The following is a 14978-nucleotide window of genomic DNA, read 5'->3' as shown; positions in this document are numbered from 1 at the left end:
TTTTTAAGAGTCAAAGTGATCCTGGGCAACCGCCTCCCCCCCTACGTATAGTCCAAAGATCATATAATAAGGCCTTTGGGGTGGAAAGAATCTCCCATAGTCTAGGGGTAAGGGTTGTAAGTTGTGTAAGTGTATGTCCCAGGGGCATACAAGGTTTTTATGGAAGGGGTAGTTGCGTGAACTTTAGAAGAAGCTCATTTGATTTGAAATGTTTGGTTATAGTTCATTTTTAAGTATCAAACAAGATGGAGAGCAGCTAGCCCCCCTCCTTAATGTTCTCTTATGCCGAAGATCATTCAATTGAAATCGTGAGTCAGTTATTTTGTTACCAATAGTACAAACATCATCCCCCAGAGTCCATTTGCAAAGGTTGTAAGTTATGCCCAGGACATATAAGGTTTTTATGGAACGGATAGTTCTATAAACTTTGGATCAGATGGAGCTCATTTGATTGGAAGCCGGAAGTTTTAGTGCTCTTTTTAAGAGTCAAAATTTAATGGAGGGACGTCAGTACCCCCCCCCCCTCCCTTGAAGCCTATCATTCCCCAAAACATATCTGATCGAAATTTTAAGAGAGCTGTTTTGTTCAGCATTGTTGAAAGGTCCAGTAATTATGTCTTTGGGATGTCAACCTCCCGACAGTCCTTAGGATAAAAGCTGTAAGTTAGGCAATACGTTATTGTCTACACCTAGTATATGTTATTGAGAACGGTATGCATGTTTGAACTTTACTTTCCAAGAAGATGAAGGGTATTCGGGTGAGGATTTCAAAGAATGTTTAGGAGAGTGTTGAACTAAATCGAAAAACGTCTTGTGTATACGGATTGTCAAAAGGGTACAACACAGGAATAACTGATTATATTAATCTTGAAAATTCAGGAAATGATAAGGATGAAGATCAAAAAGGCAAAATTAGCATGCTGCCAATACTATTACAACTACCACCACCCACAACCACACTAATCCATTTGCAGTATTAAGGAGAAATCGGGACTAAATCAAAAGACGCTCTGTGCATGTGCATTGTCAAAAAAGCGTATCTCAAGAATTGATCTGGGTATTTAGCTAAAACTTTCAGAGAATGCTTAAAGGGAAACATCATCTCACCAAAAGGCAATATATGTACATTAATGCTAATTCTACTGTTGCTGCTACATTTACTGCTACTACTACTTCTTCTATTGCAGCTACTTGTAGGGCTAAGAGCATTGAGATGAAAATTTCGAGAAGCATATGAACATACAGGTTATCAAAAGGACACATCAGCAATGTCATAGCAATGGCTAATTATATTAAGTTGAAATTTCCAGGACTTGATGAGAGGGATGTTGAACTGACCAAAAGGCAATAGGTTATTACTGCTGCTGCTAGTAGTACTACTGGTATTCAATACTATTACTAGTAATATCAATACTACTACTGTGACTGCTATTACAACTATACCTAAGGGTATGAAGGTGAAATTTTCAAGAGAGAAAATGAACTGAATCAGAACGCGCCCTCTGTATGTAGGTTGTCAAGATGGCGTAACGGCAATATATTAGGAACAGATTTGTGTGAAGTTGAAACTAACAGGGCTTGTTGTGGGGAATGTTGAACTAATCAAAAGAAAATATTTGCATCCTAACACTACTGCTTCTACTCATACTACTGCTACTGCTACTGTTATTACTGCTTCTATTACTGCTACTGCCACTAAAGCTTAGGCTGCTACATTTAATTCTACTGCAACTACTACTACTACTGCTATTAAAACTAAGGATATTAAGGCGAAAATTGTGGGACATGTAGAAACTGTATGGAACTAAATCGAAACACCCTATCCCCACACAGGTTGTTAAGCGGAAACATCAGAAATGTTTCAGGAATGGTTGATGGTATATATTAAGCTGAAACTTTCAGCGTGTGTTGAAGAGGATGTTAAAGAAACCAATGGTACTATGCGCATAGTGCTACTAATGCTGCTACTGCTATTATTACTGCGCAAGCTAAGATTATTAAGGTGAAGCTTTTAAGAAATATCTAGGCGGATGTTGAAATACGACAAAAAGAACTATGATTCTTGAGATTTTCAAAGAGGCGGCACAGCAATATCTGACAAACAACTAACATTACTAATTTGGACCTTTAAAGGTAAGTTGTGGGGGATTTTGAACTAGCCAGAAGGTACTATATGTATACTTTTAATATTACCACTACGGCTAATTTAACTAATGACGCAAAAGGTATTAAGATGAAACTCTTAGGGAACGTTTGGGAGTTTCTATTAAAGGATAAACTGTATGCATGCAGGTTTTCAAAAGGACATATAAGCAATATCAGAGGCAGCTTTACTCTATAATAGCTAGAAATATCATTGAAACTTTTAAAGAAGCTAATTCAATTCAAAATTAAAAGCTTCGGTGCTCTTTTAAGAGTAACAAAATATTGGAGGCCAAGCAGCCCTGCTCTCAAGCCCATTCATTTTCCAAATGCATTCAGTGAAAATTTTTGAGACAGCGATTTTGTTCAGCATAGTAGAACGGTCCAGCAACTATGTTTTAGGGATATTAGGCATGTCAGCCCCCCAGAATTATGCAATTGGCACATTATGATTTAAAACTAAATGTTGCTTTAAAATAAATAAAAAGCTATTGTGTTTGTGGTTGCCCATAAGACACCTCAGCAATATATCGAGAACGACTGGGGATATTAAGTTGAAACTTTTGGGGATAGTACTATTACTACTTCTACTTTTACAGTTCAAATAAATACTAAGAGTGTAAATGTATCCAGGTTCTCAAAGAGCATAGATAGAAAATTTTTGGAATTATAATAAGTTTTATTTCTCAGTTGAATTTCAGAAACTATAAAGTTAACTAAAAAATACTGTTTGTGTCGAGATTAAAAATTGTTGAAAAGTTCCTCCAACATGCAAATAGTAACCCATACTATGAATTCTTATAGAAAAAAAACTGAAAAGATCTAAAATATTATTTTTTCCATGAAAAAGACTATCAAACAGTTCGTGGTAACGAACTGTAAGCAAGGAGTGACCCGGCTCAATGGTAACCGAAACTCTAGAAAACGTTTTTTTGATACAAATATATACATCAAAAGAATCAGATTTTAACGCTGATTCCTAACCATCAAAAGTTACGGGCCTGACAAAATTTGGCCTATTTTCGAAAAAAGGAAGAAAGACCCCTTAAACGCTATATAACCTTACTGAAAATCACACCATCATATCCCGCGTATTATAAAAATTTACTGTAGAGGATTCAAGCTTCTGCCTGCAAAAATGGGGACTTTTGCATTTTTTGTAAAAATAAATATCACGGCTGCGTGTTTATTTGTTTTTGTTTTTTTTCCAGGGATGATTGTTTCAACTTAGTGGTCCTAGAATATCGTGGAAGGGATCATGGGAATTTAAATTGAAAGTTATAGAGCCCTTTTTTAATTGACCAAAAAAATGGAGGACAACTATGCCCCCTCCCACGCTCATTTTTTTCCAAAGTTACCTGATCAAAATTTTGAGATAGCCATTTTGTTCAACAGGTTCAAAAATATTATAATCATGTCTTTTAAGATGACCTAACCCTCCGACAGTCCTGGGGGAAGGGCTTAAAGTTATAAATTTTACCCAATGTTAACATATAGTATTGGTTATTTGTAAGTATACATGCGTATTCAGGAGAGATTTTTCCTGGTAGTGGGGGGTGGGTTGGGGGTTATGTGGAAGGATCTTTCCATGAAGGAAGTTTTCATGGGGGAAGGGACATTGCTATGAAGGGGACGCCGGACTTCCCAGCATTATTTAAAAAAAGATCAGAAATTTAATATATAAAAAACAAGTATTTCAACTGCAACAGCAGCAACATCGAAACTTTAAACGAACAGAAAATATTACATATATAATTGGGTTCACCCCGTAGTCAATGCCTCGCTCTTTAAGCCAAAGATTTTTTAGTACTTTCATAAGAGCTATTTATTCTAATTAACGGCCTTTGTGATTAAGCGGTCATTTTAAAGAATTGGAACAAAATTCGAACTTTCGCTTAAAGAGCAAGGTATTGACTAGGGGGCGAACCCCCTAATAAACGTATTTAAAATATATGAATATAGAAGTTCGTTACGTAAATTAATTCGTAAGTTACGTATATTTATTACTAATAAAAACGTTCGTAAATAAAATTAAAAAGTTTCGAGAAAGCCATTTAACTAAATAAAAGTAAATTAATATGAAAATTTTGTTTTAATTATTCATGTACGGTGAGCCAAGATCAAAACCAGCATTAATTAAAAAACGTTCAAAATTAAATAAATAAACAAGTTTTTTAAACTGAAAGTAAGGAGCGACATTAAAACTTAAAACGAACAGAAATTATTCCTTATATGAAAGGGACTCTCCCCTCCTTAACGCCTGGCTCTTTACACTAAAGTTTGACTCTGCCTCACAACTTTGTTTTTTAAAACAATAAAAAACTTTAGCGTAAAGAGCGAGGCGTTGAGGAGGGGACAGTCTCTTTCATATACGGAATAATTTCTGTTCGTTTTAAGTTTTAATGTCGCTCCTTACTTTCAGTTTAAAAAACTTGTTTTTTTTATTTAATTTGTCAATAAAAAACGAACAGAAATTTATTTAAAAAAGCTTTTCTACAAAACAAGTTTTTCAAAGAAAAATAAAGAGCTCCATTAAGCCACGATTGAGCAAAAATAAAGTCAAATAATCTTCCAAGCGTAAAACTACTACAAAGCACTATCAATAAATAAGTGAAACTAAATATGAACAGAAATTAGACCTCAAGACCATAACACAATTTGCGCTTTGCTGAAAACAAAATACGTTTGAAATGACTTCACTTTCCTTACGTTCATAAATATAAAACTATCAAAACTCTAAGGAATTTAATCTGTATATGTCAATTAAACTGACAATTCACGGTCATTCGTTTTTTTTTTTTTTTTTTTTTTTTTTTTTTTTTTTTTTTAGTAAAGCGCAAATTGTGTTCTGATCTGGAGAAGGCATGGGGTCTATCAGCTCTTCTCTGGTTAGTTTTCGCTCGTTTTGAGTTTGACTCGGCTATTTATTGTAATTGCTGTTCGTTTTGAGTTTCATTTATCTATTGATAGTGATTTGTGGTAGTTTTACGCTTGGAAGACTATTTGAAGTTATTTCTGCTCATTCGTGGTCTAATGGAACTCTTTACTTTTCTTTGAAAAACTTGTTTTGTGGAAGAAGTTTTTTAAATTAATTACAAATAGGAAGCAATGGAATTAAGACATAAACATGGAAGTATAGGACCTTTTTCCTGTTTTTGCTTTTGCAAAGAGCATTCAATTCTTTAAAAAGTATTAACCAAAATTCCTTTAGAATAAGATATCCCAATACCTATCCCGTCTTAGAGTTTTGAATAAGTTTTAACTGAAAAAAAAAACAAACGTTTTGTCTTTTTAAGATGAAGGTAGAAAAAGCAGTAAGAAAAAAGGAACGGGATGATTAAAAAAAAAGAAAGAAAAGGCAATATTGTATGTTCGAAAATAACGTATTATGAAAAGAATATTTGAGAATTTCGGCAAAGTGTCTGAAACACCTCAAACATGACATCAAATCGAAGCAAAAAGTACACCATTTGTCATTGCCGTTGTTAAAAGCCCTCTCTTGGAGGTTTTCCGTCCTCCATCTTGAAATACAAGGGAAAATCATGTTTTTGCAATGGCAGCAGTGATGTATCATTTTTTTCACCAGACATAATAGCATTGAACTCGTAGAATATTGGGACACTACTTTTGTAACACCCTTTTTAAGGGTGCTACATCGCGCTTCAATAAGGCGCCGTTTTCTGCCTTTTTTCCTGCAAAATATTTTGGCCAACATAGGATTAAAAGGCTAGAGAACGCAAATCGTGAGATAGCCCATCAATTTGTCAGGGTCATAAACCCTTAACTGATACTCTGAAGTCCCCCATCTTGAAACTACTTCTATTACTAACAACTTACCGCAATACCAAGCCGCCTGAAGCCAACACAGCTACGCGCACTCCTCCTCCATCCTAATCTATTCAAAGTCTCCCTCTTTACACCCTCCCAGGAAGTTTCCATTTTCCTTAAATCTTTCTTTACGACATCCTTCCACCCCAAGCGCTGACGACTGCTTTCCGTTTAGCCGTAGATGGTTGGCCGAAAAGGACAATCTTCGGCAGTCTGTCATGCTTCATCCGCAGAATATGCCGTAGCCATCTCAACCTTTCTCTCATTTTATCCCTAGAAAGCGGGATTGAACCACACTTTTTGTTCAGCTTATTGTTTGAAATACGGTCAGTCAGCCGGGTACCCAAAAGAATCCGTAGACAATTTCTCTAGAAAACACCTAGCAAATCTTCGTCCGTTTTTCGGAGCGCCCATGCTTGAACTATTTTGACCAACGTAATAGTTGCAGCTTCCAATATTCTAATTTTGGTTCGCAGAGCCATCTTGAAAACCGAGGAAAATCATATTTTAGTGTGGGCAGCACGACATGGTAGCACGAGTCTGCCTTTTTTCTTCTTTTTTTCTCAGAGGTGATGGTGTTGAACCAGAGATATTAGATTATTTTTAATAAGACTCGTTTTAACTGTAATTAAGAGCTTTAGCGCCATTTTTAAGTTACAAAAGAAATTGCGCCACAAATTATTGTTATTTTCTGCCACAAAACAACAATTATGGCCTAGTAGGTTTTAAATCCTGGTGACTGAAAATTCTGAGGTAGCCAACTGACTTAACTATATTTAAGAGCTATAAATGAAACCCATCCCTCCTCGAAATCTTAAGTTATGTTTACTGTTTTTTCCTTTAGACCCTTGCCCCCCCCCCATCCCAACAAGATTTGTTAGCCAACAGTTTTATTAACAGCTGTGTTTCTACGAGCTAAAAAGAAAATTGTTACCAAACATTTTTAGACAATTTCTCTAACAAACTGGATGGATGTTGGACTAAGTTGTTGGAAAATTTGGCGCGCCATATTCAAAAAACAAGGTGACTATTTCGTATACAGTAAAATTTGACAAGAAAATCCATGACATCTAATGTTTTTTAGTTAGCGAATTCATTTGGTCGTTTCTTTCAAATCTCTTAAGGAATAGACTAGCCTAGGCTTGTTGGCCAAGCTATTTTTTTTTAGCTTGTATTTTTTTCTTCGCATTTTTTCCCCAATTAATACGTTTCTGTGTATTGTTAGTAAACAGTTTTGTTAGTTAAAATGTTTGTTTCTATAGGCTAACAAAAATTAGTTGCGATCATTAGAAAGCCTGTAACGTTTCATGCTGCACCCGCTCCATGTAGTGAGGCCCCATAGTGCTTCAGATATAATACAGCAATAAAACAGGTTTAATAACCCCGAAATTCAGGATGGTATAGAAAAAGTATTGTGTTGTCCGTAGTAATTTATTTCAGGCTATGTCAAATAGAGTCTGTATTCCAGGTTACAAACCGTAGTAACTTTACTTCGACTACAGAAGTTACTTGAAGTGACATATACCAGGAACGGTTGTGAAGTAACTACTCTTTCATTAAGTGTGTAAGGGTATAATCTTCACGATTTTCAATTGTATTCATTACTATTTCATTAAAATAATACTTTCAATAAGTTTCAAACTGATATTAATAGCAATGATGATAATGATGCACAGTGACTTCACTAAAGTTTCTCGTTAAGAATCTGTAGTAAAAGTACTAAAAAAGGTAAATTCTAAGTTACTTTTTTGTCGTTCCAGCTACTACGAAAATGTCAGGTGGATCATAAAAGTTACTTTTTTGTAACTTTTAGTTGTTTTTCGTTAAAGCTGAAATGCAGCCAGTGATATGCATGTATTTTGTTAAAAGCTTTGTATAATATTTAAAATTAAAAACGAACAAGAATGAATTAAAGAAAAAATCTAATTGAAGTAAAGAGATAAGTTGAAACAAAAAAAAAATTGTCGCTTTGCATCCTGTGCAACATATCAGAGGCAACGCTATAGCATTGCCTGTAGTAAACATCATAACGCTTTAATGTTTTATTATAGTTTTTTTTTCCGGAGACACTTCATATGGAAGGGGTGGTCGTATAAACTCCGGAGGGGCCTTATTCGTTTGGAAATCGGAAGTTCTAGTGGCCTTTTTAAGAGTCAAAAGTGATCGCAGGGCAGCTAGCTCCCCCCAACGCCCTCTTTTCCAAATGTATTTGGTCAAAATTTGAGATATTCATTTTGTTCAAAATAGTCCAAAGATCTGTTAAAAAAAAACTCCGGGGTCGACACAACCCCCCAGAGTCCGGGGGCAAGTGTTATAAGTTGTGCCCTGGGGTATATAAGGTTCTTATGGAAGGAGTGGTTGTATAAACTTTGAAGAAGGCTCATTTGATTGGAAATTGAAATATACAAGAGCCAAAGGGATGGGAGGGCACCCACGCCCTCTTTTCCTCTAAATACATTCGATCAAATTTTCAAATAGCCCCTTTGTTCAAAATAATCCAAAGATCAATAACAATGCCTCCGGGTTTGACACAACCCCCAGAGCCTTGGGGCAACGGTTATAAGTTATGCCCCAGGTACATAAAAGGTTTTTATGAAAGGGGTGGTTGTATAAACTTTGGAGGAGGCTCAATTGATTAGAAATTGACAGTTCTACTTCCCTTTTAAGAGTCAAAAGTAATCGGAGGGTAACTAGGCCCCCCCACGTCTTCTTTTCCTCAAATGCATCCGATCAAAATTTTGAGATAGCTATTTTGCCTCTGATTGGATTTCCTTCCAGTAGAACAAATGCCCGTCCCAGGACAATTCTGACGGATACGTTTACTGTTACGTACTTAAATGTACGTGTTCTCCGATCCAAGTTGGGTCACCTTCAGCATATGATGAATATTAATATGATTTATTGGCTAAAATAGCACAAAAGCTACCATAAGCACATCAGAACAAATACAATAATAAAACAGATGTTAAGGGATAAACATGAAACATAAGGTTAAATCAATTACTAAAATTAGAAGCAAAATAGGGGACAAAAGAGTCTTTGTACCTCATGGTCAACACTTGGGGACACGTGTCCAGTTGGGTATTTGGAGCTCTACAAGCATTGAGTCTTGTATTAGGAAGAATTGGGGGATTTTCTTTAAAGGAGGGAGAAAACAACGTCGATGATAGTCAAAACTAAGGCACTTGTGACCAAAGTTCATGGTAAGGATGTGACGTCGTGATTCCAATGCAGTAGTTATTGGTACAGTCTCAAATCCACCAAAGATGAAAATCACTGAACATCTGGAAGATTGTTAGGAATCTGTGGAGCAAAAGTTCCCTAAATCCCCACATAAAGCAGCGGCGCTTTATGAAAAAGCGATTACAGAGGCCATTGAGCAATTTGTCCCATCAAAAACAGTAAAATTCTCATATCGAGATAAGCCTTGGTTCAATACTGGCTGTATAAATGCAACCAGGGTCAGAAAGAAGGCTCAAAAGAAATGACGTTCGAATGAATCCGACGAGGACCGGGCTGCTTTTATTAGCGCCCGAAACGAGTCTGTTAAAGCTGCACGTCAAGCTAGAATCGATTACAAATACAAATTTGTAGACAAACTGAAAAGTTCCCCTGCAAAGCAGTGGTGGAGGGTCGTTAAAGAAGTTCTACCGTCATATAAACCATCATCAGTTCCCTCGCTGCATGTTGAAGGGATGATGATCCAGTCAGGCCAGGAAAAGGCAGATGCTCTTGCACAAGCCTTTTCAAAGGTCTCCCAACTTGATGATGCCTGAGTCTTTCCTCCCCCCTTTCCACCACGAACGGATGCAAAAATCACCAGCGTCAACATTTAATAGTTATGTTAACGCTGGAGAACGCAGGTGGTCAGAACGCTAAGCCAGCTGGCGTTCTGACCACCTGCGTTCTCCAGCGTTAACATAACTATTAAATGTTGACGCTGGTGATTTTTGCATCCGTTCGTGGTGGAAAGGGGGGAGGAAAGACTCAGGCTTCATCAAGTTGGGAGACCTTTGAAAAGGCAAACCAAGGTCACCAAAGCTTCAGGACCTGACACGATTCCCAATCTTATCCTCAAGAGACTTGCCCCTGAACTTACTGGTCCTCTTGCCTCTCTATACAGAAAATGCTTTGCAGCGAAATCATTCCCGAGAGCCTGGAAAATTACTCATTTGGTCCCTGTTCTAAAGGCAGAGTCCAACCTTTCTAATGTAGGATCGTATCGTCTAATAAGTCTGCTGTCCTGCGTAGGTAAAGTTTATGAAAGCGTCATTAATAAGATCCTTTACCAATACCTTGAGTTACATCTGTTGTTGGAATTCATTTTACTTGGCTCGAATTTCTTTAAATTGAGCCCAAACCAGTGAATGGATATATTTTCTGTTCTAAAATCTGTATTTTATTTTTTTTATTTTTTTGACAAGTCAGAAGTAACGCTGTCTTAATAGTGTTAGGACTACAGACCGCTTTAGATTTGGCATCATAAATTCAAAGTTTCCGTTCTTTAGGTAAAAGTAATTGGTTTTCTTGATCTGATGCTAATGGACCATTAGTTCTTCGTTTCGAGTAAAACTAAAGTGTGTGGCCGCAATTTAAAATTTTATTGTACTAGCTATTGGCGTTACTGCTGGTTAGACCAATGTGTTTTCTTTTAAATCAGTCTGTTTTTGTATGTTGTTTAATTGCTTTCAGTTACTAATATCATACTTATTTATCATGCTTGAGATCGTGAGGGAATTTAAATTGTATACTAAAAATTACCAATATCATGGCTGATGAAAGGTCACGGAACGTCTTATAGATTAGCATAGTCTCTTATTTTCTGCAGGCCATTTAATGACTTTTTGGCTCCTAAAAACTCATTTTTATTTTCAAATGGTTGGTTTTGTGTTTTCAGTAAAGCGCTAGTTTTGCATAATCCTACAAGCAATGGAAAATACCATAATTTGGTTTGTTTGTACTAGTTTCACAGGTAAAAGCTGCATAGGATTCGTAGCATTAATTTTTGTTCGTTTGAAGTTTCAACTTCGCTCTTTTATTTCATCAGAGATACTTCTTTTTTTTATTTATTGGAAGAGACGATATGCAAGATAGAAACTTGGATGTGTTAGAACTCTAAAAATCATGGGTAGAAAAAAAATACAAACTGCTCTGACACAAGTCAACTGAACTCAAAATAGGCAGAAACTAAGAGGAGAGGCCTGACGCCTCCCGTGCCTTCTTAAGACCAGAATGTATTTTCACATTACTGAAAACATTCCTTATTTTGAGCTATATGCATAATTGTGCATGGAGCTATTTTGAAAGAGGGGCGTTAGGACATTATATGAGAGGATGGGAAGCAGACGCCTAAATTCCAAAATTAAAAAATTTGGGAATTTGAATTCCCAAATTGTTTAACTTTTCATGGGCCTTCAGGTCAACATAGATAGGGGTAGGGGGATAGGAATCAATCTTTCATCTTTCTTCATTTAGATTAAGCATGAATCAGGGTGTTGCGAAGTAATACCTCTCTTCTTGCTATATAAAGATGCTTCTTATATTTGTTTAAAGCCTGAAGCACCCCCACTCCCCCACCCCTCTTCTGAATATTACTGAAACTTCTAACGCTGTCCCCAAGCTGTTCCAGAGTTATTGGAGACACACTTTTTTGATAGCCTGAATGAGCATAGTGTCTTTCAATTTGACTCTGTCTCCTCCCTTTAAGTCACATATTCGGGTTCCACTTTGCTTTTTCAATGGTCTTTGAAAGTTTCAATAAAATCCCAATTCCGAGACCCTGCGCGCAACATTTTTTGAATGCTCGGATACAGATAATGTGTTTTGGCTTGCCTGAGGGACACAACGCTGCGCTTAAATCCCTTTCGCTTCCTGAAAAGTCAAACAGTTCTTACAAGATAAATGGTTGATATGAACATTTGTAATAATGCTCGCTCAGAATAGCAAACTCATTTTTGCTTTTAGACCTCTTTACTGTTATACATGAATAGATAGATATAAAACATTGAAGACAAATAATGTGACATAGGGGCACTCTGGGGTCAACCTCTCTCTCACGTTTATGTAAACTATTAGCCAGGTTAGAGCTGTTAAAATAAAGTATCTCTAAACTTTTGCTATAAAAGACTACACCCTTCTTATTGCTTTTACCCGTCAGATTTTTTTTAATGATGTTTCAACACTGTGTATTTTCTAATCTGTTATTTTCTAATCTGTTGTTTTTAATACTTGTAATGTTTTAACACTTTAGGCAGGATCAGAAGGCTATATCGAAATCTCAGTTGCAGACCCAAAGAAAGTAGGTGATGGGATGTCATCCTATTTGGTGTATAGAGTTGTAACCAGGACAAATATCAAATTTTTTTCTAAGCAAGAAATGGTAGTTACTCGAAGATTTTCTGACTTTCTTGGGTTGCACACAAAACTTATGGAAAAATATTTGCACAAGGGCCGAATTGTTCCTCCTGCGCCAGACAAAAATTTAGTTGGTGAGTTGCAGAATTTTGTTCACTTTGATATAACAAACATCCACAAAAGTAGAATTTTGCTTTTTTATAGGATTTATTTATTTTGGTTTTGACAGGATTTATATAAATAAAGGAAAATCCTTCTTATGTTGGAATTAGTTCTGTAATTTGAAAGCAACCACATAAGGTCTGCATGAAGGTACAATTAGTGTTTTTTGTAATAAAATTTTCTTTTTGAAACTTAAAATTTATTTTGATCGCTTTTTAAGATGAAAAAAAATAGATTTCTTATAAAACTGCTCCAAGCACTCCTCTTGTTCTGTTAGAAATTATGGGGGGCATTATAGCCAGTACTATCTAGGCCTATTCCTTTTTCTCCGTCTTGGTACGGCATGCTAAACTCTTACAGGCTACTGCAATTTATGTCTTGTAGTTGCCCCTTGGATTCCATGCACTGAGTTATCCTGGTGTATATTTCGAGCTAAACCCTCTCTGTGATAGTGCGGTCCGCTATTATAGTGTGGTCGGCTTTTAAATGAGGGTGGTAGTTTGTCTTGTTTGAGGCACTTTAGCAAATTATTTTGAAGGTACGCTGCGTTGGCGTTAGCATGTTACAGTCAAATAGGTAATGGTCAGGGGTTTTATTTTTCATATAGTAGGATCTGCAATACTGGGGTGAGGGTGACAGGCTAGTATCATTGGGGCTTGGAGAAAGCCTGGGCTTCAAGATACTTAATAAATTTTCTCCTTCTTCTAAAGTGAAGCTAACCTGATCGTCAGGAACACCAGGAGGGCTTCGTGTGTATAAGTAATGTGTATAATTAATAGTTCTAGTCCTGTAAATTTTAAAGTTCCTTCTATCTATAATTCAGACTCAGGTGCAAAAATTTCACATGCTAAGACAGTATCTTTTCGAAATGTACTCGTTAATGAGTACATTACACGAAATAGCTAGGACTTGCCATTAGAAGTATTCAGAGAATAAATTTCCGTTACTTGCCATGTACTGGAATGTCGGTTTTTTTTGTTGTTTATGAAAACAAAATTGCAAGTTTCAAGGTCATCAGCATTGCATAGCACTCATAAATAGTGGTATTGATTACAAAAGGCTGCGTGGTCATTGTTGAAACTTTTTGCAAAACGTGTTGTTTAAGAGCAAAATAATGTTATTTTTCCGAATTTCGAAAACTAGCATGCAACCCTCCCCCTCCCCGGCAGAGTGTATAACGCTTATATTCATAATTAGCGCAATCAATTACCCCATTTTCTATTGTCGAATCTTCTGCTGCTCACTGATCACATACTAGTCACATTTTTGGCAAGTGGCTCCATGACTAAATGGGGATTCTTTTGCATTAGACAGATAAATAATACACAGATAAATGAGATAAGTAATGAAACTGCTAATCGGTGTTAGCCAAATCTCATTGTGAATGGGCCTTTACGTATTAAATCATTTTCTTCTTTCATTTGCAAATTGAATGTACAGACCCAGTATCAGACGTGTACACATGAATTTGTGTTTGGTGATGATGTGGTTGGAGCGTTTTTGTAAATTCAGAAAACAAAACTGAATGGGAACTATAAGGAATTGTGGGCATAACTACAAAATTTTGAGGGGTGGGGGATCCGCCATTGAGCTCTAAGGTTCAGCAAAATTAGTTATCGGTTGTTTGAAAGCATTAATCTTTACAAGCTAATCGCTGCATTCTTAATTAATGCTTTTAACTAGTGAGAATTTCCTTACCGGCGTTTCGTCTCAAGAATAAAAACTCCCTCTCCTCTCCACTAAGAAAATATGAAGAGTTCTCTCCTTACCTTAGACCTGAGATCCTCTTGTGCCTGCAGAGGTGCCTAGAGCATTGACAAGGAATCTTCGTGATATTCTGCTTCTGCCAGCCTTTCTTCCCACTCGAGTTGCAGTGAGACAACCACTGCAGCTTCCAGCCCCTATCTGCAAAAGTGTTGAATTTTGTATTATTTGCCATAAGGAAAATCACGGATGCGTGTTAATTTGTTCGTTTGATTTTCCCAGGGGCGATCGTGTCGAACCAAAAGTCCTAGAACATCGGGAGACGGTTCATTTGAACAGAAATTAAAATTTCTGGTGTCCCTTTTATTTGAATACTAAGATCGGACGACTACTAGCCCCCCTTCCACCTCAGTTTTTCCCCAAAAATTATTCGATCACAAGTTTGAGATAGTCATTTTGTTTAGCATAGTTGAAGAGTTCCAAAACTATACCTTTAGATTTAATATGACCCACGCAGGCCCTGAGAATAGGTCTGGGGATGAAAGTATGCCAATGATAATTTGTTAAGGATAATAAGGAGGATTAATGTACGATCTATGAAAACCAGTTTTATAGCCACAAAGACAAATAACGGGTGACAGAATGCATTGGACTAGTATAACTTGGGCTACATATTTGCGCACTAGAGGGGTAGGGGTAAGGTTATGTTACTTTACCTTACTGGTTTGTTTAGCCAGTGAGACAATATTGTCCTTCAACGTACTAGTTTCATTCTTTTTATTTTTTGC

At 36.6% G+C, this 14978-nt stretch overlaps 1 protein-coding gene across 1 annotated transcript in view; it reads left to right on the top strand.

The window, feature by feature from the left end:
• The window catches only part of Snx1 (sorting nexin 1), a 122374-nt gene that overhangs the window by 42231 nt on the left and 65165 nt on the right, over positions 1-14978 (top strand). The window contains 1 exon segment of the mRNA XM_089094857.1: positions 12221-12458. Within this exon segment, the coding sequence (XP_088950983.1) occupies positions 12221-12458 (238 nt within the window).

The sequence above is a fragment of the Artemia sp. Qi Xiang Cuo genome, chromosome 9, assembly GCF_049724085.1.
Source record: "Artemia sp. Qi Xiang Cuo chromosome 9, ASM4972408v1, whole genome shotgun sequence".
Taxonomy (NCBI): domain Eukaryota; kingdom Metazoa; phylum Arthropoda; class Branchiopoda; order Anostraca; family Artemiidae; genus Artemia; species Artemia sp. Qi Xiang Cuo.
This window is presented reverse-complemented; position numbering and strand designations above follow the sequence as displayed.